Below are 27,474 nucleotides of genomic sequence, written 5' to 3' on the forward strand. Positions count from 1 at the left end.
GAAGAGAGCTTGCTCCTGGCTATTCCAAAAAGAATCTGCCCACAAGGCTCCATAAATCTGTCCTACTCTGACTTTCCTAGGTTCCAAAAAAATCAAAACAATAAAGAAGAAAGTTTTCCCTATAATCTCAGCTTGCTCATCTGCACTTAAGGTTAATACTCACCTATCGCACAAGACTGGTTAGGAGCTCAACTGCTTTGAGTTTCTTTTCGAAGGTGCAGTAGAATTCAAAAGTCCAGCCACCTTGATAGCAAATAAGAAGTGCCAAAGGTTTGCCCAAGTAGTAACTACGCTGGCACTCTGTGTGTCATAGGTGCAGGCATGGAGTAGATAAAACAGATAGCAATGTTCAACTGCAGGCTTGTAATTAAGTTACCACATATCATTGCTGTGTTCCAACAAGAACATCTCAGATGTCAAAGATGTACATTCAATACATGAGGTTAGATTTCAGCCGTTTCTTAGGGTGTTCAAAGATATGCTCTTTGTCCAACTAGTTACAGAAGCAAACATGAGGTTTGGCCTCTGCTCCAAAATTTAAAATTCAGGGATATCTTGACTCAGTGTTTTGGTTCCTCTAGATCCCACTGACTGATGCCCAATCAGCCTGACAAAAGATGAGACTCAGGCTCTACAGCCTCTGTCATAGCATACTAATATTACCCAAAGCAAATACACCTTCTGCTGGTGCAATCTAAGATCCATACATGGCATTTTGTGCCTTCAATCACCTGCTAAAACAGTACTTCCATTCATTTACTCCTCTGGAACATATCAGAAGTAGTTCAAGATTCAAATGCCTTTTTTTTGTTGTTTTTTTAAAAAACATAGCTAGATTCTTCAATGAGCCTTCAGCACAAGTTTGCATTCAAAACAGAATTGATTTGCTACGCTGTAACGCCTAAAGACATCAGAAGAAATATATTTAAATAAATTCAGAGGAGAAGTAATTACTTCCCCTATTCACAGTGTCACGCTTGGCCCTATTAAGGTTAGTTTCTACATCTCTAATCTGTGGTCTTCAAAAGCTGATTTAAGCTTATGAATAGAGCATAGCTACTTTGGCACTGACACAAGACAAATGACTAAATTGATGAATGCTTTTTCCAGTAATTTCAGTTTCTGAAACATTACTGCAATATCCCAGTGGACACAGAAGCTTTGTAATTTCCCGCTTCCAGGCCGAGTTTCTTCCAGCTCTCCCCAGGTATTCGCAGACAGGTAACCACTTATTGATTTTTAAAGAAAGTTCTTTTGAGAACAGACTAGTCAAACAGCAAACACAGAACCAAATCTAATCACATCTTGAAATCACATCTCCTTCAGGATACCAACATAACGAGAAAAATCCAGCTACGAAGTAAGTATGCAGACCCAAAGTAGGTTTAACTGTTCCAGTCACTTCTGTATAAATTCCATTATGTTTGTCATTAGAAACCACTCATTTTAAGAACACTTTCATATCCATCAGAGAACAGAAATGATCATCCTTTTTATTCTTTCAGTACTAGAGTCTTGCTTAGACGTACAAATAAAAAGAAACATATTCCTGATCATCACATAAAGCTACAATTATTTTTCTTTCATTTTCTCTTACAATCACCACCAAGCCTCCCAAACTCAGCAGACAATTTTCTCAAGATTGGTTTTAAGACAACCTGGGAGAACAGAATACCAGGCTACTAACTTGGAATTACTTTTGCTTTAACAGGCTATCCTCTTCTTGTTTTCAAAATGTCCTCTTAGTAGGCTGGTAACCATCCTGCTGCTCCTGGCAACAGGGCGGTGCTGCTGTGCTACCGGCTGTAGCAAGCACCACATCCATCCAGCAAAATGTTGAGAGCCTGGAGAAAGCTTGTCCTCCTACTCCTGAATAGCACACAGTATTTAGTACAGGATATGATATCCCATCCTTTTTTTATTTTGCCACTGTTTAATTTTAAGCATGTGTAAACCTGTGAGTGGGTTGACAGCATTATTAAATCATCACTGTCTTAGAACTTCTTCCTAACAAGATTATCAGCTTTCAAACAGAAAAGACAGAGACTATTGTCACGTGGACACTTAGTAAAAGTGTACTGGTAGGGGACCACAGCTGGAAGAAATGTTGTCTTTTTATAAAGTTAATGATGTGGCTGATGAGAGGAGTCTACTAGATAAAATTGTTCATCTTAACTGCTGCATTTTTCTACAGCCATATTACTTCATACACTATTCCTCCTCTTAGTATGAAATAACAATCTGTTCACCTCCATCTGGCAGAATTCTTCCTTTTCTTCTGGTACATTCTTCCATGAGGTGCTGTGTTCCAACGAGTATGTGCAAGCACTATGAAACTTTTATACCAGCACAGCGTCCTATACTGCTCCAGGCACTCTGTATACCAGGTGCTAGTTAACACATATCCTTTTTAAAATTAGATTGTAAATAGCAGAAATGGGAGACAAGTTCATCACCTATATAAACCCATTCACTTCAATGTCATCCAAGGTACCTAACAATGATCTGTTTGACTGGATTCATGCCTACAAGCTAATAAAAAGAATACTTCTATTTCTCAATATTTTATCCTAATGAAGAATAACATTATTTTACAAGTTGAAAATTTTCTTTCTCACTTCAATCCAGAGTTATGGCTACAGCTGAGATTAGAAAACACTGTAGCTAAAAGCTAGTAAAGTCTGTCCTGTTCTCGTTTAATAAACCTAACCATTTCTGTAATGAGAAAGAAAATTTGAAAATATAATCAAACTGATCTCCAAATAGGTGATGAACAATAAAAGTCACAATACAGACTCGTATTGACTCCAGCTAAAAGTTTCCTTATTAACATGTTTATTAACACACTAGAAAGGCTTTCAGAATCAACACACTGACAGAGCCCACAAGACAACTTGCTTTTTGGAAGCTCACCCCATCAGAGAAAACAGCAGATAGTTTTATATGGCAGCTCATATAATCTCCTCATAACCCACATTTGCAAGGACAAATTCCTACTGTTCTGACATCAAAGATACTCCTTTCACTACTCAGATCTTCACCCAAAATACACAGGACAGTATGATTTTGGCTTTTGAAGTAGCACTGAAAAAACGTCTTTTTTTTTTTTTTCATTCAATTCATCCCACTTCATGTCCCACCGTCTATAGCCAAGTAAGTCAAGGAGAGGCTGTGGTGGCATATAGCAAATACTGTGTTTTTTCACAATGTTCTTATTAATTATAGTCTTTTCCCTACACACTTTTTTGAATGTCAACTATACAAAATTAAATGCTGTTATTACTTTTATGGTTGCATATGTAAAAAACCTTGCAGTTCACATGCAGTTGGCAGAGATCACACACCATAGAAGACTACAACTAATACCTTTATTCCTATTATTTCCTTTCAACGAAGTGGCTTTCTGTACACAGCTGCTTGGACACCAAGTCACAGGAAGGTAATGAGACAACTCATGGCAAGTAAGCATCAATATAATTACCTTTCAGTGTAGTCTGAGAGTAAAGAAAACCACCCAGATATCATAAAGTAGTACAATCATATGTTCTAGACCTGCTATGTTGGCATCTCCCTCCTTCCACCTCTGTCCCCCCTCCCATGCAGCAGTCATATAACCTAGTTAACAGGATTTTTTTCTTAATAAAAATTAGAGATAATTTCACCAGATATCAAGGATGCTCAACAAAATCTGCAGTTCTAAGAGATCAGCAAATGTAGGCTAGAGTACAGAGCACAATTTTGCTCAAGAGTACATAAAATTTGGTTGTCATCAAAATGAATAAGTATCAGCATTTGTACATGTTGCAATATAAATGCAAAGTGACAGTTCTTGTTTTGAATACTACTAACCTTTATGTATGTCCAACTCAAGTGTCCACAGCTGGGTTTTTCAAAAGAATTATTAGGTATGCTTTCACTGACCTCTCCTCCATCAAAAGGGCCTTAAAATAATTATCATCTCTTGGGAGAATAAAACCAGTACCATCACAGCATACTAAACCAGAAACACCAGTTATTTTTGTCCCATCCTAGAACACAATGCTTATTAACATAATAGATAATTATTTTAGAAATAATTGTTATAAACTTTTTTGGTTTCATGAAAATGAAGTACTAGCATATATAAATAGGCAAGAAGTGATTCTTTTGCATCCTAGCCAATGCACAGTTTGTAGGCAGCCTCTAGTACTGGGTTAGCTTAACTAGGGTAAATTTAATTAAGATTGTTAATATGTAGGCACTTATAATTAGGAACACTTATTTCCCTTTTAATTAAGTCTTACTACAAAGCCATCTATTCTGAAGGGTGATGTACAATAATTTACAGTGCACGTAAAATGCACTTGTATCATTTGTGCTTACTAGTCACTTTAAAAATCTGTAGAAAAACCCAGAGTCCAAAACCAGAAATAAAGAAGAGCAAAGAGACATGAAGCTGCGTATGACAGAAGGAAAAAATCTTTTAGAAAATTGATAGATTCATTGCATCTTTTCTATTTTTCCCACATCATTAAAATTAGGCCCCAGAATTTCTCAAGAAACTACAACTCACATTACAAAATACAGCCACATTTATAATTTCACAAAGCAATGACCATAGTAAAACCAAATCTAAATAGCAACATCTATACATATTGGATTTGAAGCTCATGAAAGAGGAAAAATAGTAATGCACAAAGAATGAAATGACACAGATATAGCACAAGAGATTTACAGCAAGGCAAATCCTATTACTTAAAACAATGGTACAATGACATATGTTCTATCCAGTGCAGCATCTGAAAAAATGCTTTTGCTAATCCTAGTAGTTTGACATTGTTGCTTAGCTTTTTTTAGAATAGCAAACTAGCTTTTTATATTTTAAAGATGCAAAAAAGATATATTTTATTTTTTAGAAGGCGAAAGTCCTTAGCATATATATTATTAGAACATTGACAGATTTATAGTATTTAAGTTTTCATCTCAAAACTTACTCATGCATTAAAGAGCTCGTGTATTTAACTGTTTAACATGCATTTTCAGTATTCAAAACAGATCCGTTTTAAGGAACATGAAGATTTTGTATATACATATTCTAGAGTTAGTTCTAAAAAAGCCCCCAGGCTTACATTTTCCTTCTTTTCAACTGCCAGCATCAACTTTCTTAAAAAGGAGTTAAAAACCAGAATTATAGGAGAAGTCATAGTTTGTATCTTGTTTCCTACAGCAATGTGCTGAGGTAGGTAAAAGATATCAAACATGTAAGCAGTAATAGAGGAAAATACTGTACAAGATGGTTCTATAAATAAGACTGCAACATCACAGTTAAAGAAAGTAACCTACAGAGATTAAATATTCTTTAACACCACACAATAAGCACTATAAGAAATACTGTCCCCTGCTGAGAGTTACAAAATCCCCAAATCTCAGAACTCAAATTAAAATGGAGTCCAACACAAACATTACTAGTTCTCCCTTGTATAAACATACGGCATTATATTTAAAGCTGATCCACATATACCTGGAAGGCTACAACCTGTTTTCCAAGTTCTCTTTTCTTATTTCAACTTCCTATATACAGTTCCAAGTTTATTTTGATTTTAAAACATTTCAACTTAACCATCCATACCATCACCGTAAAACAAAAGGCTAAAGAAAACTTAAGAACAGATTTCAATACTCTTTCCATATTCAAGTAGTTTATTCTTGCATGTTTGAACTTATTATGCCTGCGCATGGACAGTGCTACTGAACATGATGCAGATTTACCCAAATTAGGACCCTCATAGGCACTATTAAAATAACTGAAAAAGGCTACAGATGACAATTGCATCTGCTCGATGTATGATCCTCTGGCAAACCTAAATTTAACCCTAAAGGGAGAGAATCTTTAACCAGAGTTCAGAAATGCAAATAGCAGGTACAGCCATTTCAAAACACTGGATTAGAAGTGAACCACTGATGGCAGCGAGGGTGGGTGGTGGAGGACAACTTAGCTGCACACTTGTGTCTATTTTGTTCTGATTTTTCCTCTGAAGTGGAACAACATTGCTGAACAGTTTAAGGGAAAGCTCATAGCAAGGGTCATGTGGAACCACTAGAATTCAGCTGAATAAAACCACCCAGCATGGTTTCCATATATACCCTGAGGCTGACACTACAAACGGTATGCAAACTTTAGCGTTGTCCTTCCTCTGGCTACAAGTGGATAAGCACTTAGCTCTTCTGCCAAATGTGACAACTCATGTGAAGAGCTGCTGCATTGCATTAAATGAATGAACTATTAAACTCCTGCTGTGCTGACTATAACGTTTGAGAAACTGTTCAAGTAAATAATAAGCACTTAATGCATCTTTAGGTTTTGATCAAGCATATCTACGACAACAACAAAATCACAGTGATATTTTGCCTTATTGATATTATATTGCTTAGGACTACAGTCCATATCCTTGTATCAGTATTTATATATTTAAAAGACAGATTATACCTTAATATGACAAAGCATTCAAACAAAATGGAAGAGAGATTCTTGACTCATCATAGACAGAATTCCTAGCATCCTGCATTGCTTCTTGTATGCAAAGTGCGTGGTTTTTTTTTTTGGTTGTTTGTTTGTTTGTTTTTTTTTTCACTGCTAAACATAGGCTTATTCACTTTATTAGGTTAAATTTTTAAATACCCATATGCATAAACATAATCATCATCTATGCATTTCTAATATACAGAACATTCATCTACCAAAAAGGTAACACCCTAAAAATGGTTCATGGAAAGAAACCTACCAAACAATAAACTGATCACTACTCCCACTTCTGGAATCCTCAACACAGATATCAGAGACGTGATGACAGATGAAGAAGGAAAAGGTACTCACAAATAACACCTTCTGCAAGCCATCCTTGAATGTGTTGTGGATTTGGTATTTATATTTTCTTTCACGCAATCTGAGGTAGAAAAGCTCTTTCTTAAGGAGAAAAAAAAAAAAATCACATTCACAGCTTTTGCATGCTCATTCAAGATCAGCCACAGTGGAACATCACAGATAAGTAAGCTGGTGATGTAACCAGCATCAAACACTGCATCAGATAAACCTAAAGGCTCTACAGGGTTATATTTTGCAAAGCTAAAAGGTTTTTCCCAGAGAGGAGGTTCAGCAAGCATAAGCCAGCCACACTGTTTTCACATTCCTGGTGGGTTTGCTTTCTGCTTCCAGAAGAAGTCCCAAATCTGTATTTATTATTAAATTTCATCACCAATAAAAAACAATATGCTTTCTCATTTGATATTTAGACTGAAATATAAAAGCACCAAATGTTGCATTTTCGAATGCACCATCTCTGTATGAACACTGTAGTACAGTCCAAACCAAGAAAAGGCCATTGGTCCTTTTATCTCCATGGTAACAGCAGCATCTGTGAAGACGAACCGTATTCCCTCTTCACTGCAAAGTCAATTTATAGTCACATACTATGACATAAACTGATAAGACAGCACAGCTAAACAGCAGCTAGGAGAAACGGGAAGCAAAGCATGAGATTAGGCTCTTGCTCAAGACAATGTTCTTCTGTATATTTCTCATGTGAAAATTACAAAATAAGTAACCAAACCAAGCTGTTCCTTTGAGCTGATCCAGGTTGGGAATTTATGAACTTCCCAGTTTAGCTAGCAAGGATAATCACTGAATACTTTCTAGAATTAGCTTCTTGTTTAAATCTCCAGTTATACCCTATTAAATGTGGAGACAATTAACCAAAGTTGTTCTTTGCAAAAAAAAAAAAAAAAGTACTGAATAACTATTACTTAAATATTACCTTTTCCCTTCAAAGTTTCCTCCAAAGACTTGTCATCATTAATAGCAACAGCAGAGTGAGAAGTTTCACAACTCTACAAACTACTGCCCTCCCCTGTTTTCAGCACCGTCAGTGGTACAAATATTTCAGCAGCATCTTGCTTGTGCACTAACAGTTTCTGTCTCCAGGGAAATGACCATATGTACAGGCTTGATGAGTCACCTAAGCTTGCTTTTATTTTATTCCTGTCCACAGTGGTCCTTTGTTAAAAAACAACAAAAACCCAAAACAAACAAAAAACAACAAACCACAAACCACTCTAAATAAAACAAAAACCAACCAAACACAAAAAAACCCAAAACTCAAAAAAAAAACACACCCCAAAATTTTCCTTTTTTCCTCCCCTTCTCTGCTTCTTACCACATTCCAATGGTCAGCACTCAGGCCTTACATTATCAAGACAGCCAAGCTTCATCCCTTGCTTCATGAATCAATATAATGACCATCTGCTCTCATTAAGTTAAATATATACCAGAACACACCGACAAGGGCAGCTCATCTGCCATGGTCAAGTGATCAGTTCATCGCTGTTTCATGGCCAGTTGTAATATTTCCAGAATAAGAGTGAGCAGGTGGTCAGCCAAATGCTACTTATCACAGCATTACCTATGAAGTTCCCCAGGCTAAAGAGAAGCATGAACTGTCAAAGATGCTGATAAATTATGTAACTTTGCAAAACAAAAAAGATGGTAAGGCAGGAGTTATTCTGGTGATCTTTGGTCCAAACTGATTTGCAAATGACTATCTTTTGTGCCAAAATACCCTAAGGTCCTCCCCTTTTGATCAGTCATCTGCCTAAAGCTGAACAGTCAACTTTACCACCTCCCATTCACCCCCACTTATCTGCCACAGAAATTCCTTCTACACTGGAAACCAATATAAGAATTTTTTCTAGCAGACATGCACTTAGGTTTACCTATTCAGCTTAACCTTCCACCCTGACAAAAGTAAAATTGATGATAATTTGTGGAATTGTCAGGGTAGTCACAACCCTGCAGTCACATCACCATGTGTTAGTGCTCTAGCAGTGTAATAGAAAACCACAACTAATATGGAGAGAAAAGCCCCAAAATTCTCCATTCCCCCACATAAATGCCCTGTAGTGCTTGGATACTGCATCAACAGGTACTTAACCAGTACTCATTTTAAGAATGCGACATCTGTCTAAACGTACGCTTGACGTGGCACCGCCCCACGCAGCAGAAAGAGTGAACTGCACAGAATCTGGCCTAATGTGGCAATTCCTAAATAGTTTTGTTTATATAGTTCACAAAACCTTCACTGTGAGTTTGATCCTGTAACTCCAACTCATGTAGGCTCATGGCACGGATCAGACACCTTAGCAAAATGACCCCATTCCACAATGAATGCCTGATTTGAAGCATCCAGACCTCAAAGCACACAAAACCAACACTGCAAGACATTAACATGATTACTTGGCATCTGCTAATTTTGCAAGTTAAATATCTTTTCCACGAATTAAGATAATTTGGACAAATACAGACTTAAGACAAGTGGTTTTTCTACTGCACTGAACACAGCCTAAAGGTATCTTCCCTTGTTCCAGAGAAGCTTTTTCATGATTCAGATACTGCCTCATTTTTAGCAGATACCAAATACAAAGCACTGAAGAAACAGTACCATTTTAAAAGGTGCTTGTGTACTGTGAAATTGCACATCACAGCCAAAACCCTCTAATAGCCATCAATACATCACATAGATAAATGCCTGCTAAGAAAATAAAACTGTTCCATAAAGAGTCTCATAAACCAGCTTTCCAACCTATTGTGAAGTCAAGCAGCTCCATCACCACTGGTGTACGAGGCAGAGAATATACAGTCTTGTCAGCTTGGTCCGATTCTTCTGGTTTTAAATCCAGTTTCTGCAGATGTCTGGCAGTGCAGTGCACAGGTTGAATGAAAAGTGAAGAACAAGTTATACAGGTATTCAGAAAGGTGCTCCCCAGATGATAATCACTCCAGGCCAAGGAGGAAACACTCTGGTCAGGTAACTTAATCTATTAGACCTGTGTAACAGTTAATCATTTAAGCTATTTTTTCAAAAGCCCAGTTTTGAGGGATATAAAAACAAGACTGAAAAGTCAAATCAATAAGCAAAAGCAAATTGCACAAGATGCATTATCTGGATTCCAGCAATGCTAATGCTACAGGAAGGCTCTCAGCTGCTCCACGCATGTTGAATTCTGTAATCACACAGGATCAGAGCTGATGCCCACTTCTCATTCGCTCAGGTTTCCTACAAGAGTTCTAGTATCAAGCGTATCCAAAAGCAGTAACTCAGCCTGCAGTAGTTTCTTCATATATGAAAGATACATTAGTAATTGAAAAGCTATTCCTCCCTATTCTGTAAAGAATGCCATCGAAACTTTAATTTTAGACAGGATAATAGTCATGAAGTTTTTATAGTGCATAGCATTTTTTCATATGTTTGGCACAGGTTTTCAGTTTGGTTCTAGTTTTTGTTTTGATGTGTCCAGCTATAATAACTGAAAAAAACAACTATCTGGCTCTAAACTCATCTGAGCTCTTACTGTTTTATTCAAGGCAACAGAATAACTTGGATAGTTTATGTTAAGCATGTGCTCAAGCTGCTGAACATATCTTTAGTTCACTGTCTTCCTCAGTTCTCCCCTAAAACAATATGAAGTTGGCCTGATGAGTAAGCACAGGATAAAGTCTGCCCACGTTTGTATCTTAGCAGAATGAATTAAAATGTTTTACAATTGATTGAATACTACAAAGTGAAGTTAGTAACTGCACAGGCTATTTAGTCTTAGCTTTTAACTTAGAAGAAAGGCTTTCCTTCATATGAAAAATATAGTAAGTAGGACAGAACTAGGAACACCAGGGTTGCACTTTTTCCTAGCATTACAAAGTCTACTCAGCAAGATACTTGTACAGTACATTACTTGATGCCACTATGCGAAAAGACTTAGACATAAGATGCCCAAATCATTATCCTAATGAGTTTGCAATCTAAAAGTATTAAATACAAAGACTCTGATCCCACTGAAATGATTGGAAAGAACACCCGTGGGCTTCAGCAGGGGCAGCTTGTCATAATAAGCGTTCACTTCTACTAAGTCCTACCAACATTAGTAACCTGCCAACATCAAACCCCATTCTTCTCTGCCGAGATTTCTGTTACTTCCACTACTGCAAGGAATAAACAGATCACCTGAGCAATATCAAACAATATCATATAGGATAGCTTCTGCAGGATCACCACAACTTACGTACCACAAGTTGCAATTCATACACCAGATGACATTTACAAACCAAAAATCACTCTCTACTACTTGCTGGCTTGTTTGTTTTAAATGAAGGCCCGAATTTATCTTGAATGTTTTGGGACATAATACTAGGCGAAGCCATTTGTTACCATTTATTGTATTCTCATGTTTATTATTAACTTGTTGGTCTCCGCATGATTAAGATGCTTAGATATTTATTTGTTCTAGAAAACCAGTGCAAACCAGGCTTGTGGTTGACGTTACAAGTGAGGTCACAAGGGATAAAGCAAACGTCCTTCACGCTGCCGCCATGAGGTCTCAACCTCTGCACTCAAATACATAACCACACAAGTGTCCTGCAAATATGAAAAGAATAACTATCAGAACAAAGTATTTAAGACCTCATTTTGATCTCACTAGTGTGATTAGGAGCAGCTGTGTTTTGTGCTATTATCATGATCAGCTTTGTTTGCTTTACAATGGTATTCAATATCAAACTCTGACCCTTTGTTTCAAAGATCCCCCAATTTTCTTCCAAAAATTTTCTCTCAACAGATTAAACAGTTTGAGACATTTTCCTACTTGCCTCATTATCGCTACCCAAAAAGCAACTTCATAATTTTTAAGTCTAATTGGTATTTTTGGACATCCGGGACATACTCTAAACATCACTGTCAAGAAATATTTCTATGGCTTCAGAAGAATACCTACAGAATACGCATGGTCTGATCTGGACAAAGTTCAGTGCCCTTATTCCGTTAGAGCATCAACATCCTTGGAAATCCTAAAACAGGGGGTTGTGACGGAACTCCCCAGCAGCAGGAAGGCTCAGCAGTCGCAATTTATCTGCGTGCCAAATCACTCCGCTCCGTATGATGTGCCGAGCGTCAGCACTGTACATAATTGACCACTTTCCTCTCATGCTATTAACTACTGGAGCGAGCGCTACAGTCCACCATGCACTTGGAAATGGCTAACAGCATTACGTACCAGCTGATCGCTGACTGCGAGATACGAACCGCTCCCCTCTTCCTGTCCTACTCCTCCTTCATTGGTATTGAAAAGAAAGTTTAATCTACCTGGTCCTGACACATGCCACATACTTCGTTAAAGTTTATTACTATGAATTCAAGAAGAAAAAGTATTATTTTCTATATCTTTCTTTAAAAATTTAAGCACTAACTGGCTTGACAACAGAGTTACCCCTGCATATAGGGTTGGGGGGCAAAGCTGGCAACTGTGCTGTTTGTATCAGCTACTGGTAATCTAAGAGATCATAAAGATTATTTTTATAGAAAAAATATCCATTACTGGCTAAAAACTCCCACATATTCACTCTACCACCCGAGACTGAACTATGTCTGAAAATATGGGGCTTGGCCTGTGCCTGTCGAGCCTCCATTCAGCACCAGAGGAGCGTGGTTGAGACAGGGGCCCAAACCACACCTGGGAATACCACGGATGAGAGAGGCGCCCAGCCCCTAACCACAGCGATCACCCTAGCAGCCAGAACCAAACCCTGGACACAGAGGTCGAGGGGTCCCTACCACCAATCAGTGAGGGAGGAGGAGAGTGAGCGAAAGGCAGGTGGGTGTTTGGCTGCTGGCCTGGGTCAGCCACCGCAGCCCTTTCCGACATCCCACGTCTCTTCTGACACGTCCACAGGTGCTGGGCTCTGCGAGGGGAGCCCGGGGCTGCCCTGCCCCAGGCACGGCCCTTCCAGCCCGTTCTGGCCGCCCCTGCAGCGGCCCCACCTCAGCCCTCAAGGAGGGTCCGGCAGCTGGCCCACCACAAGAACATAATCATATATTGCTTATTTCACTATGTGCTTGTACTTTTATTATACAAAATGTGTTCTGAAACTAACAGTAGAAAAAAACCTAGCTATGATAGAGATGCTGTGGTTCTTGGGATATTAAGTCAAGGATAAAACGCTGCATTTTGTTCTCCTGCAAGCACATGCTGCCCCTCTGTGAAACACTAGCTGACTATTACTGCAGTGATAAAATATGCAAGCTCAAGGCAAAAATAAACATTTGTAAAAAGTCTGCCAAAAATTTCTCAGGTCAGAGTACAGTATTTTCATTTTCAATCGCATTTTGAAATATTTTTCATGAATGTATGTAGCCCTACTCTGAAGCCTCCGAATTCTTTTTCCTACTATTTATTTTAGTAAGACACCCCAAAGCTTTCATAGGAAGCTGCTTCTAATTTTCAGCTTGGTTGTTACTGATTAGTTGATATACATTTGCTTGTGTTGAATTTCCTTTGCAATACTCATATCCCTGTATGTTCTGAGCTTTATATACAGATGCTGATGCATTTATCTATCTCATATACTCTCCCCTTACCCTTAATATGGTTAGAAGCAGTTATTTAATCTAATATTTTTCCCTGCTAGTGTTTGCCGCTCTGCTTCAGAGGCAAGTAAAAGGTACTTTATGCCAAACAGCCAAAATGATTTCCACATTAAAGAGCAAAACCAAGCAGCCTCCTTTTCCTTGCGGCACTGGTGTGTGCCTCTGCTGCACGACATATCCTTCATTTAAATAACTCATTTACTTAACTTCTCCAAGCTTGTCAGTTTCTTATGGAAGTTAAACTTGTTTCTGTCATGTCGCTGAAACTAGCCCCTTTTGCCCCAAACCCCATCTCCCTCTCTCAGAAATTACCACGCACTAAATCCCAGCAGGTTCTCTTCTGTCATCGGCTTTTCTGGAAAGTCCTTGCTCTTCACCAAATTGAAGCCTCAGCTAAACGTCAGTTCAGTAGCTGCTGAATTAATTTACTGGCTCTCATCACAAAAAACCTGCAACTATTAACTGTTAGGGACAGAATAGAGTTGTGGAAAAATCTGTATATTATCACGCACAATACATTATTTTTCTGTTTGTACACTGATATTATTATTAAAAGGGTCCCTTGTTTTCTGCTAAGCAACTTAAGCCCTAAGTCAAGAAACTGCTTCCTTTTAAGTTATGCTTAAGAACTCTGCTAAAAAAAGGCTCTAAATAACTACTTATACCTCCTCCCACTATACAAACCAACTTCTTTTAAAAGGAAGCCTATAAAAAAAAAAAATCTATCCCACACAAATGAAAATAATTTTGCAAGCCTTCAGTACATGCTTCCACTGAAAATGCTTTGTATTAAATTGATCACCTTAAAAACCCACTTTATTAAGGCTGCCTTATTTGACTACAGACACACATACACATGGTAAGTAGCTTTCAATACCCTTATTCTCTGGCCCCTTTTAGGCATCTGTTTTGTGCCACTCTTGCCCTGTTTCTTCATGTGCAAACTATTCAAACTCCCTTGCACTGCATGTGACTCTGGAAAAAGGATCATCTCTTTAAAGTAACCTGAACTCTCAGTTAACAAATTGGCATATTTTAAGTATTAAAACATCAAGTTCTCTAGGCACTCAGTATGCCCACAAAGAATTACAAACAACATTGTATCTGCTATTTGCTGCACTTTTTTTTCCTGCTTACCTTTCCAAGAATTTTGCTTGTTTGCTTTTAAAGAAAAGCAGAGATATGTGAATATGCTCAATACCTGATTTTTCCTGCACACATACATACATTTGATACATTTTCATTTCAATTATATGATTCCATTTCTTTCACTGTAGCAAACACAATTAAGTGCAAGAGAACTAGTGTACTGTGGAAAAAGCCAGGTAATATCCTCCCCTCAGACACAACGCTGGCAGAGTAGACCTTTTCTTTGCACAAAACACAGCCGAAACACTATTTTTCTTATGACACTTGACCACGCCAAGGATAGCGGCTAAAGGCTGGCAGCAGCCCAGTTTTCAGGTTGAGAGGGTGCGTGCCCCCATGCAGATCACAGGATCACGTGTGCTTTGTCACCAGTGCACGCTAGCACACTAGCTAGTGCACACCCGCAGGCAGAGTGGGCAAAACACTTTTTAAGACCCCACTTAATGCACTTGCTTTACAATAGCCTCAGCAGTCCCTATTGGTAGGGTTGCTTTATCAATCACGATGTGTGTATGGCTTGTTACAGTAACTGTTTTCCCTGAAATATCTAGGGCAAGGCATAACCCTTAACAAGGTAAGAAAGCTTAACTTTATTCACTCCATAAGCTACGGGCTAGTACATATATTTCCAGCTCAAGGTTGTCCCTGAGATAGAATGATACCTGCTAAAGAGCAAGAGGATCTGCAAAACACTAATTAGCCAGAAACATTTCAGAAGACCTGCAGTTAACAGCATCAGTGTTGCTTCTATCCACTTGTAACAAACACAATGATGCTTGAACTACAAAGCGAAAGACGTGTTAAAAACTACAAAAGCTTAAAAAAATCTCAGTGACTACTTGCCCCACTAAAATAACGCTTTGTCTACATATTTTTCATTAGAGCATTTCATTTTTTATTTTAGAAGTGAAATCTATAGAAATGTTACTATGGTGCTGTTGACAGCAGATCAAATCAATTTGAAAATTGTCTTCCAAGTTTTCATGCAATCCAACTGCATTGGCAAAAATTTGTGATGAAGAAATTCATATATAGATATGCTGTACTCAAATCTGTTACCAGCTATTGCTTTTATACCCAAATAAGAGATGTATGTACACTCAATACAAAGTAAAAATGTCCTTACTCTTCATATGAGATCTTGAAGTCAAGTTATTCAGGGAACATTGCTATTTTAAATAATTATCAGTTATCCTCTTCTAACAGCTGAAAATATCTGTTTTCAAATATCCACATGTACCATGAAACACAAATTCACAACCAGTACTTATCATTTCAGGACAGCCCTCTAAGTGATACACATTTAAGCCACTAAGTAGCACTGTCGGTTTTGCGGTGGTGTTTTTTGTTTGGTTGGTTTTGGTATCTTAAGTTTAACACATCTTTTAACATCATTATACATTTAATTATCAGAAACCCCATAGTCTCTGGCAGAAAAATCAACACTTTCAAGTAATAATTTTTAATAGCTAAAGACTACCCCGTAGTAAATATTTATGTGACAAATTAGTGAAGAAAAATTATTCTGCAAAATTAAACCACTAAAATTCCATTAAGCAACATTTGTACCATCCCACAGACTTGATTACTCCCAAAACATAGAACATGAGATTAATGTTAGGTTTACTCAATTTTATATGCAAAAATTATTGGAACAGCTCGAAACTACTCCACAGCCTTTGGACCGCATGACCAGAACAGCGCTTAGATAACATAATAGATGGCTATCGTTTTCAGTGCTGAAAATACATTTTGAACTGTGAAGAACTATCATGGCTTCATGACATTTTTTTAAAACCTGATCACATCATCCCACAACTTCAGCCACATGTCACTAGTTCTCTTCTGCTTCCCCCATCCATCTTTTTATGTTATATATATATATAATCTTGAAACACATTGCAAGAAGTACTACATCAACTGAGGGCTTGTCTGATTTTTCAGCAAGAATAGATTCTCTTCCAAATATCAGACTTAAACTCTACTTGACTGCCCATAATTAGACGGAATTATTACTCCAAGTGAGAATTCTCAGGACAAGAAACAATTTAAAGACATACTAGACATCCCCAGTCTTTTCACAGCTGTGCATCCCAGCTAAAATTTTTGCTTTAAAAATGAAACAAAGCATTCTCAAGAAATTTTTGCAAGAATTGCAAATGTCAAGATTTTACTTGAGATTAGATTTCTGATTTTGTCTTCCTCTCTCTTTAAGAAGAAAGCTTCAGAGCCTGCAAAACACTTAGAATAGTCCTCTATAACTGTGGAAATATTTACCCCAGACACTTCACTGGACAATACCCTAACTGTCCTAAACTTAAAAGACTTCAAATATACTGTGAATGGAGAACAAATATAGAAGAAAGTCTATAAAGTTACAGGCTTGAGCATAACTGAACAGATCAAAACACATAGGATAAATCCAAGACTGAACCATTTCAGATGCACAAAACCTAAGCAGCAGCAGGAATACCTGGAACACAGCCTAGAAACAGTTGCGGACAAGGACTAAGTACAGTATTTTGGCCTGCGTCACTCTTCTGGGCTTCCTGATATCAGGTCACAGCTGCTGTCTTCTTTAATAAAATAATACACTGTTAATGAATCACACTATAATAGGTATTTGGAAAGCAATTATGTTTCTTCAAGATTGGGATACGTTTTTAATTGCTAGTTTTAATTTGACATATATTTCTTCTGTTATTAATTATATAAGTACAACATAGTTGTTCAGATTCATTCCTTCATCCTTTGGACAACAGAGCTGAAAATGCAAAAGCCAGGAAAAATTCTGCTGCATGCACCTTTTAGCATGTGGGGATGATATATATACAATAGCTAATAAGTATCAGCAGAAGAATGAATACTAACGAGCACAATGTAATTAATGTCTGCAGATCTTCTGGTCTCTAAGTAAAGCCATATCTGTCACCATAAGATGTTTTACAAACATTAGCAAACTAATGGGCAAGGTAATACATCATTTGAGAAGAGACAGAAGAAAGAAGTGCCTGTCTATAGCTCAGGATATCACAATTCACTAGATACTGCAGATGTTTTTATTCTTTAATACATATTTCTGACCTAACCCAGAATTACAAAGTCATTTACCCAACAATTAACTAATCCAGGGCATCTTCTCAGAAAAGCATTCAACTGGACTACAAATGAATAAAAAAAGTTCAGAAATATTTCCTACATCCTTTGTTCATATTAACCATGCATTTTATTCCTAAGCTTTAACCTCTGTTGACTTCAGCTGCTATTCAATGGATCTTACATAAGACACTGACATTACCATTATTTGTTTCATCTTTTTTACACAAAAATAAGCTGGTATTTCATTATTATTTCTCAGCATTCATTTACTATGAAGGCATCTTAAATATTTTTTCCCCAATTGTTTTAATAAAAATCCAGCTCAATAAATATTTTAGATGGAGGAAAAATTGCAAATTAATGGTCATTTAACTATTTTGGCAACTAGACTCATGGCAGATGTCACAATAAGGGGCTTAGACTCAATTTTAGTAACAAACTGGTTAGAATATTTGCCCCAGAATTATTAGCTAGATGTTGAGTGGATCAATTATATTAATTAAACAGACAAGACTGAAGACAACCGATGTCAGTAAATATGTCAATATGTTAATAAAGACACCAATGTCACCTCTCTCCCCAGGGCAAATATAAACAAAAATCTAGTTGGATATGTCATGGATGCATTGCTGACTAAAGTAGTAAGTTATCACAGTTACAACAAGAAGCATATAATTTACATTCACTACAAGCTTATAGGAGAACCTGAGGAGATAATAAAGAAATCACAGCTGAGTTCTGGAGTCACGCGTGTTTATGGCTGTGGTAATTCTGCTCCCTGGAAATGCTAGGGAGCACCTGGCTGCAAAACTATTGCAATCTAGCTGCATTTAGGAAATGACAGTGGTGGAATTTGCAAAGCAAGAACATACAGAGCTGTACTATGAACTTGGGGTTGGTTTTTTGGGGGGGTGAGGGGGGCAGGGGTGGGATGGTGTTTGTTTGTTTTACCCTCCCTTTTTCAATCAACTTTAATACTACTATACTACTAGTACTACATAGATCATCCTGACGTGACCAAGCAGGATAAGGCTGTATGGCACACCCACAGTGTCAAGAACAGGATGAGCTGGCTGTATTGAACCACCAGTATACCCACAAGTCACAGACCGTGTCAGCCTATTCAGGGGCAACAAAGATTGCCAACCTGCCTGCCAATCGTCTGCACCTACAGTCGGTGGGCTGCAGCAGCTCGTGGTGCTACTCCTGACAGACTGCACAAGCAGATAACAGCCCATGGCTAAAACCCCAGAAACTGCAAAGGAGCCCTGCCCTGGTATGGGGACAAGGATGAACGTCTGTCTTTTGATGCTATAAAGCAGTCTGTGTCAAGCTCTAATGCCTGAGTTCCTATGCCAGAAGTGATACATTAGCCTTGACATCTCTAAGTCATGCATTTTATTTATTAGTTTTTAAAAGTTATTTTCAGCTTAGAGGAAGGTCAAAGGTTGTTGGTTTGTTTTTTTGTTTGTTTTGTTTTGTTTGTGGTTTTTTTTTTTAAACATTCAGTAGATTTGAGAATGTGAAAGTCAACACCAGTTTGATGCTGTTTGGTGATGTAGGGTCTATCAACTCGATTTCAGATAAGAACATTTCAGTGAAGTGACTGATATTGAAGAAATGGAGAAAGGGAACGCTTCATGGCAAGCCTACACTTGAAGTTATAACTTATAGGAGAGCAATGCATTATCCAAAGGGGATTTCTTGAGAGAAAAAGCTCTGTCAATCAATATACGGGATGCATATAAAACCAATGCAACAGGCAATAAAACTTCTAGAGAAACTGCACATGAAGAAGCATCCATAATATTCTGCTATCCGCAGAAAAAAGCAAAATGTGTACAGCTTCATAACCATATCTGCAGAATTAAGGCAAATTTAGGATAGGAACTTTGTGACAGTTTTAAGACAACGGATGTTTAAAAAAAAAATCCACTTCAGGGCTTCATGTATTGCCCTAAATATTCAAAAGCACCACTATTCAGAGTATGTTATTGTTCCTTACATTCTCCTGAAGCCTAGATGATTTGAGATGAGTCAAGATTAACACAAGAATACAAATAACATGCTTCATCTTTCACAGTATGCTCTGTTTAGAGGCTTGAATAATAAACCCACAGTACTCTGGCTTGAAGTATCAATCAAAACACCTTTCACCCAAGAGGCAATCTCACATCCCAGCAACATCCAACAAACAATGCTTCCTCCTTTTCCTCCCCACTCAGCATTTGCTTTTCTGTTTAACATATGCCTAAACTTTGCATAGCAGAGAACTAATTTAGTACTTCTAAAGGGAGTAGAGAGACAACTAAAGCTAATACTTAATACAGGAGCTCAAATCAAAAGGCCATTACGTCTCAAAAGTTTTTTTCCACAAGCATTTCACTAGTACACATTGATATATATATATATATGTATATATATATATTTTTTTTTTTTTTTTTTTTAAATTCACTAATACCCTTTTGGCTGCAAGTCAGGTCAAATTACAGAGAACTGTGGACAGTGGTAACTGGTTTAATATTCTGTTTTTTTCCTTACTATAACAACACTCTGGTATAGGATTCATTTTGCTAGCCTTCTCAGTGTTCTCCAACTTCTCTTCATTTTTATAATGCAAATTATGATTTGGACAAAGTAACTAGGTAAACCACAGCACACAGCACTACCTTGAAACATGATTCATTTTTCCACCACAACTCTTCAGCTTATAACAACTTTGTTCTAAAAAGAGCATGCAGCTCTCAGAAGCACATAGTAGTGCCCAAAACACTCTCAGAGAACAAAAAATCCCAAACTGGATTTTTTTTTTTTTAATGCGTGCACTGGTTCTCTGGTGCTTCTGTTATGTCTACAGGCAGGGATTAGATACAGTATTTTCTTTGGTGAATTAAATGAAAAATCAAGTTTCCATCCTCTCAAGGTTCTTCTGCAAAAGCCTTAACAAATAAAATACTTGCACATGTGGAGTTCAGAGTATAAAAGATAACTGTATTCAAGTTTGCACACAGAAAATTCGTTTGCTCACAAGACCTACAGAATACCCACTTGTAGACACAAAGAGTCCCCCTTGAGTACCATTTGCTAGTTTTTTTTTCTGGCAGCAGACAGCGTGGACTTGGCCAGCATTCCTCAATGCAGCAGAGGCATCAGGCTGGTGAAACAGCTGCTCTCGCAGGCAGCCGGAGCAGGAGTAGCTGGCCAGCTTCTCCTCCAAGGGGCTTTTGGATGCCAGCCACCATCTAAGCAGGCCTGCTTGAGAGCAACTATATTGGATACTAATGACCTTGGGAATACATGTCATTGAAGTTGAGCTCCACTAGAAAAATCCTGAAAACTTCTACATAATTTTTTTTAAGATGTAATGTATTGCATCTCTTTTTTATTCATACTTCAATCTGCATAGCTCTCTTCAGTTATAAATATTAAAAGCAGGTATTTAAGTAATTTAAATGACCTTTCAGACCAACACAAACAAATAAGACAGCTCCTAGCAAGTGTCTGTTGTTAAATCCAGAAATGGGTGATTTTCACAGGACAGCTTCAGCAGACTTCTGCATTTCAAGTTGAAATTTGATATATTGAGCAGTTCAACAGCAGGGCAACATCTTTGAAAGTTTTGAAGGAACAGGGTCAAGTCATGGAACGTTTTTTTATTATTATTTTTATGTGCCAAAATGGTTTGAAACAACTTCAGAAATTCTGATACTACAATTCAGAATGATTAATACAGAAGAAATCTTGTATGTTTATCCTATTTCAATTCTCCTCCACATATAGCAGCTACCAACTTGTTTTGATTAATACAAATAATATAAGTACAAGAAATGAGATGCTGCACTCCTTGTAGTTACTAATTAGCTAGACCATACAGAAAATACTTAAAGAATTACTTTTTTCTCCCTATTTTTGTTTTCTGTTTCATTATAGGTAAAATAGTAGCCACACTAAGTTACATCAATAAAGCCATATTTTCCCCTCTGTATTTCGTATATTTCAAAAAAGGTGTCTTTACAGCAATGGGTTAATATTTCAACAGTAATGTTTTAGTTAGACTCTAGATACATGATGTGATGGCATTCCATACAATGAGTTTCATTTGTTGAGGATTGAGTTTCAGCCAGCTCTGGTAGGCATGTTAACTGAAAGTGTTTATTCTGATATTTTAGCCTGGGAATTAAGGTGTGCTCCCTAACTAGATAAATACACACTTAAATGTAGTCCACAAAGCAGTCTGGCAGACAGGAAAGCATCACTGTGATACAGGTTTCTTAGAAGGGACACAAATATAGCATAACCAGAGAACAGGTTTATCTTTAATGCTAACTGTATTCATTGCAGGAAGAATAAGAAAAACAAACAAACAACTCCCAACAACCGCACGCCTCAACTTGTCTTCAGTTTTTAAAGCTATTGGAAGCTATGATTATACATGCTTATAGATTGTATATTCTTTAAAGTAAAAAGGAGTGAGAGTTTAATACTCTGAAGCAGTACTTGCTTTTAATCCTTGAGCCAAAACAGTCCTACCATACAGACATACCAGCTGAACTCTGTGCATTTATAAAAAGTCTAAGTTTGTGCCGATGTTTTCAGGAGAGCTAGGCACTGAACCAGAAGTGCAGCCAGAGACATGCAGTCAGTATTTATCCCACAAGAAAATAAAGGCAATTTTTAAAAGGTTTTCTTCATCAATGCTACATTAAGTGATTTCTGAAAAGAAATATAAAGTATTTACCATATTTTGAGTTTAGTATACACACTATAACTGTATATTTTCCTGAAGTTTTTTTCACAGTTTTTAGGACATAATTAATAACTTAAGTAGAATATATTGCTATGAAGATGTTTATTCAGCTCTTCCTGAAATTCAAAATAAGAACACTTTCAAATCAATTTTTCATATATAATATGCGGTTCTATGGGAGTATGAACCACAGAAATATTATAATGAATTCTAACCATAAGCCTCTTGAACATCATTTGTCTAAAACGATTAGTCTCTTTCCTATGCAAATGTCTGAAAACAGAACAGCACATTACAAAATCAATTTGTCGTATATTCATGTAACCATTGTGGATTGCTAGTAAACACCGTTAAGAGTAACCACACCACTGAGACACGTTTCAGTTTGACATTTTGAAAATCCAAGCACAAAATATCATAACAGTGTTTAACTTTACCATCTAACATTGTTTAAAAAAAAAAAAACAAACCAAACAACTTTAAAAATGAAAAAAATGAGTAATTAAAATACAACATTCTTGAACTTTATTTCTGACATGGACTATAAGAATAAATGTCTTGACAAAGTAGCAATTCCTGAGGAGATACCAAGTGTGCTTTACCACCACTATGCGTGGAAAGGCCTGTTTTGTCCCATAGAGTACACTTATCGCAAACCACCAACAGATGCTTAGAGAAGGGTACAAAAAGAAAGGAAATTGGGTTTACTTAGTCTGGAGGTAAGAGCCCCTGGGGTAGCTAACACTGGTTTTCCAGTACCTTGAGAAGAGGTTACTGAGGATGAGGGAAGCTCTTCACTGAGCTGCATAGCTGGGGAACGAGACGGCCGTCAAACTGAAACAGGGGAGGTCCTGACTAAATAAGGCAAATTTTTTTCCCTGTGAGGATAACTAAGCACTCAAACAGACCCCCAGAGCAGTTATGAAATCTTCAGCTTGGCAGGTTTTCAAGACGTGACTGGACAAACACTGAGCAAACTGGTTTGATTTCAGTGTTGATCCTGCCTTGAGCAGGAGGCTGGAGGAGATTACCTCCAAGGCCACTTAATCTTGAACAATTCTGTGATTCAATCATATTCTGATTCTTCCCCAGTTTCCAGGAACTTACAGTTCAGTGACTCCATAACCACAGGAGCATTTCAGAGGTTAATAAGCCTGGCTAAATTTTTCCTCCATGACTGTGTCTTTTCAATCTGTATGAACTCAATATCAACTATGTTCTGTGCTAGAGCATTGCAAAGTTTTATTATGCTTTACAGAAAAAAAAAAACCCTTTCGTTTTCTTAATCAGCCTTCATTTTCTGTTCAGTAGCTATGATTACAGGAGAGGTTGAATGATTACTCTTACTCACTCTCTCTACAAAACTCTCAATCCTATTGACCTTTTGTGTTCCCTTCCCCCATCCCACCAGTCACCCCTCTGCAGGCTGAAGGGCAGTGTAGTTAATCATTCTTTGTACAGAAGCTATTCCTTGGATTGTTTCGATTCCTTTCTCCTTGTCTTTTACCACTCCACTGCAGTACAACATCTACCGATCAAGATTGCTTTTTTGTAAGAAATGCAGTAAAGAAAATTCTCAGCACATAGCAAGAGCAGCTGTCTTGCCCCATACAGTTGCTCTTCCGGAAAAAAAAAAAAAAAAAAAAAAAAAGTTTTTCACGGCAGGCTCAACTTTTTACTTCCTTACAGAAGCAGGATCATTGAAGGCCGATTAATAAAAATGATGGAAGGAACTTTACCAAGCAGATTATTAGGTTGCAACTTCCAGATGTAACCATCTTTGGAAGTTCTCATTGCTTCTCTGGCCACATAGAATAGTGATGAGGACTAGGGCAATATGCCACCTTCGGTAGTCAAAAGGAAGACAGATGGTGCTGGAGGCAGTGATCAAAGTTACAGTAGGTAAATCTGTTCTGCTTTCATAATTGTGGAGGCTGTTAAATTTGCTAGATGAATTTCAAAGAAGCGTGCCTATTAATTCAAGTTTTGCAAGCTTCAGTATTATAGTGTATTTTTGTTCTTTTCAAAAAAATATTCAAAGATGTTTCCAGTATAAATAAGTCAGAATATTCTTCTTGCTGGAAACAAAGTTAATTGGCTTCCATTTTACTTAAATGGTAAACTGGGCATTTCTTGTAACATTTGCTCCAGAAAAATACTAATTTTAGGCTAACCTAAAATGCAACCAAAAATTCAGATCTAGAACTAACTGCAAATATATCACAAAAACACTAGTTTTCTGACAATGGTTAATATTATGATGAACTATGCAGCTAGTTACTAGACCTCTGACCACTCAGCCTTATTGAACAGCTATATCTAAGCAATATTTTTTCTTTATGCTACATCTGATGCCCCCTAAAAATTAATGGGGGGGGGGAAGGAATTCCTTATATTTAGGATTATATTTCAGATAATAATGTGGAGCTGCGGCATACTATATTGCATGCTTTCTCATAGAAGCATATTCTTCTGCCTTTGTACAGGCACAAACTGAGAACTAATACAGTTCAGTATGTGAATGTTCAACTAAAAGAACTTTAATGTCTGCAAGACAGTCTCAATCTTTCAGTCTTGAAGAATATTACAAAAATATATGTGGATTGCTTATATAGGACAAAATCGACACTTGCTAAGACTGCTGAAAGAAATCCATGGAAAGAAAACCAGCAGGCTCCTGAGGTAGCTCAGCAAGCTTGAGAAATCCTACAAAAAGCCTTGTTTAGTGTGTTACAGCAGAGGGTGAGCGGAATGAAGGTCATGCCTTGAGAGGGAATGGCAAAGAATGAGAGGTGAGTTTTTTTCTTTTCAGTCAGCACTGCATGTTCTTCCTCTGAGGTGTCTGCATCAACTGTGACACAAACTTAAAATAAAAAGTAAACACAGAAAGAAAGTTTCATCACACATGGCTAATGGGGTCAGTTTAGGCATGATAAATGCTTTTAAATCTGAAAAACGCTTTTAAATCTGAAAAACTTCTCAGCCCAGTTTGAAGTTTAATAAACATGGGGAACAAGGGTATTTTTTTATTTTTTTAAGCAAACAGCTAAATATCTATACCTATATACTTAAAGCCAAGCCAATACTATTCTGTTGTAGGCAAGAAAAGCTTTCTTGAATGTTCGGAATATAGTCCAATGCCTCACTTCTCAAATCCTGTTTTAGTATAAAGATTTTCTTAATGCTCTAGCCATACTACTTTAGTACCATCTTTCATTGAAAAAGTCTCTCTGGGGTTGGGACTAAATTTTACACACACACCCCACCGCCCCCAACCCATCCATTTCTCCTCCTTAAGTCACACCAAGTTTTCCTCTGTGAGATCCAAAAGGCAAGTTGAACGTTTTAGTGAAGCACAGCCATTCTGATTTGGGAGAGGGAGCAACCTGGTTAGTTTGGGGAAGAAAGGCAAAGGGACAAATAAAGGTGGCAGCTATCAAACTTAGCATAGCTAGTGAGTATTCTACCTACTTCAGTTCAGACAAGAATGCTTTTGGCAAATGAAGAAACTTGAATGCCAAGAGTGAGTCATCCATAGTAAGAAGAATACAACATAGACAGACTTGCCAGCAGCTCTGAGTTGATCTCTACTTTCTCAATGTACGGTGAACACTTAGTTACTAATCTGTGTAGCTTCTCTAGAAGGTATAATTAGCTAGAGGCATGGATATAAGAGAGGCTTTTAAAAGTAAAAAAGAAGGATGACAAGTTATTAATGTAGGTGGTTCAGATTTTAGTCTTTAATTTAAACTGAAAGTTAGTGTATATAAAAAAAAAAAAAAAAATCTCTTAGAACTCCCAGAAGTGCTATTGTTATTCTGTGCCAATAAAGAGAAAAAAAACCAGAAGGCTGCTTTTCTTATCCAGGGCAACAGGTGTTCCAATAACTGACATATTGCAATACAATATATATTAAGGTGCATTCAATATATGTTGAGTGAGCAGGTCTGCACAAAATTGAAAAATGATTCAAAGTGAAAATAACTTAGCTTTGTACACAATCAATATACGAATTACCTTGTTGCTATAACAACGTGAATTGCCTAGGTGGAAAAACACAACTGCTGGTTGCTCCTTCATGTGAATTGGCTGTTATCATACTGTATGTCAGGCAACACATTGTGGCATTACTGGCACTGCAGTAGCCAAATGAGGCAAAAGTTTCACCTCTTATGAAGATCAATTTCAATGTTAATTTTTTCCTCAGCAAGTGAAGGGAATAAGCTAGCTGCCTCGGGGAAGGCCAGATGGCTATGAAATACCAGCTACTCACCACTGAAAAGCATTAGCTTAGACGTGATCTCTGCTATATACAAGCCAAGTATCTTTTGTTTCTCTGATCAAGTTGTCTTCCGAAACACGATTATAAGTAGATTTTATACTGTAGAGTGTAACACCAGGTCTCTCTAACATGAGATGAGTCACTAAAATGACTCAGTTCTCACTTGCTCGTTATTCAGACACTGATACAATATGGCACTAGTCTGCCTTATTGAAGGCATATTTATAGAAACTTGAGTCACTGACTAATGAAAGATGCCTTTTTGAAATGAAACATCCGTTAAGAAGTCGGCGCACAAAATTCTAGCTCAGACATACACCAGAGACACTATGAGGATTTCACTAGTCGCACACTCACAATATAAAACTTATACAGCACTTCTTATTAATAAGAAGATGCGTGTAGTTTTCCTTCCTCAAGGCCACATCCCTTGATGTATATTTAGAAGACTCTAGATATGTCACTTTAGATGAGACTTAAGAGTTTTCACTATTTTTCATTACTCTTCTACCACACAGACACCCAGCTATCGCATAGAAGCTTCATTACAGGAATATTAACTATTAACACCACACTTGTTTTAGAATCAACCTCTATCCTAACTTACTGGAGGCAGAAAAAGTGCATAGGTACAAACCAAATCAGAATTTATAAACAGAGATAAAAGAATGATAAGTGAACCTTAGACATGAGCTCATACTTTCTTCAATGCTTTCTACCCTGAAAATCACAGCCCAGACTGATTTACAAAACCG

General features: G+C 37.4%; 1 protein-coding gene across 8 annotated transcripts in view; it reads right to left on the bottom strand.

The window, feature by feature from the left end:
* Positions 1-27,474, bottom strand: part of IQSEC1 (IQ motif and Sec7 domain ArfGEF 1) — a 355,322-nt gene that overhangs the window by 189,234 nt on the left and 138,614 nt on the right. For 3 of the 8 annotated variants that reach the window (XM_087743582.1, XM_087743581.1, XM_087743580.1), the window contains exon 3: positions 6,854-6,943. The exons of 4 other annotated variants lie outside the window; for them this stretch is intronic. In XM_087743582.1, the coding sequence (XP_087599708.1) occupies positions 6,854-6,943 (90 nt within the window). Of the gene's footprint in view, positions 1-6,761; positions 6,944-27,474 lie in introns of those variants that run through there. One more of the 8 variants, XM_087743591.1, reaches the window with a different exon arrangement.

This window comes from Nipponia nippon, unplaced genomic scaffold (genome assembly GCF_047370975.1).
Source record: "Nipponia nippon isolate SJK-2023a ecotype South Korea unplaced genomic scaffold, ASM4737097v1 scaffold_9, whole genome shotgun sequence".
NCBI lineage: Eukaryota > Metazoa > Chordata > Aves > Pelecaniformes > Threskiornithidae > Nipponia > Nipponia nippon.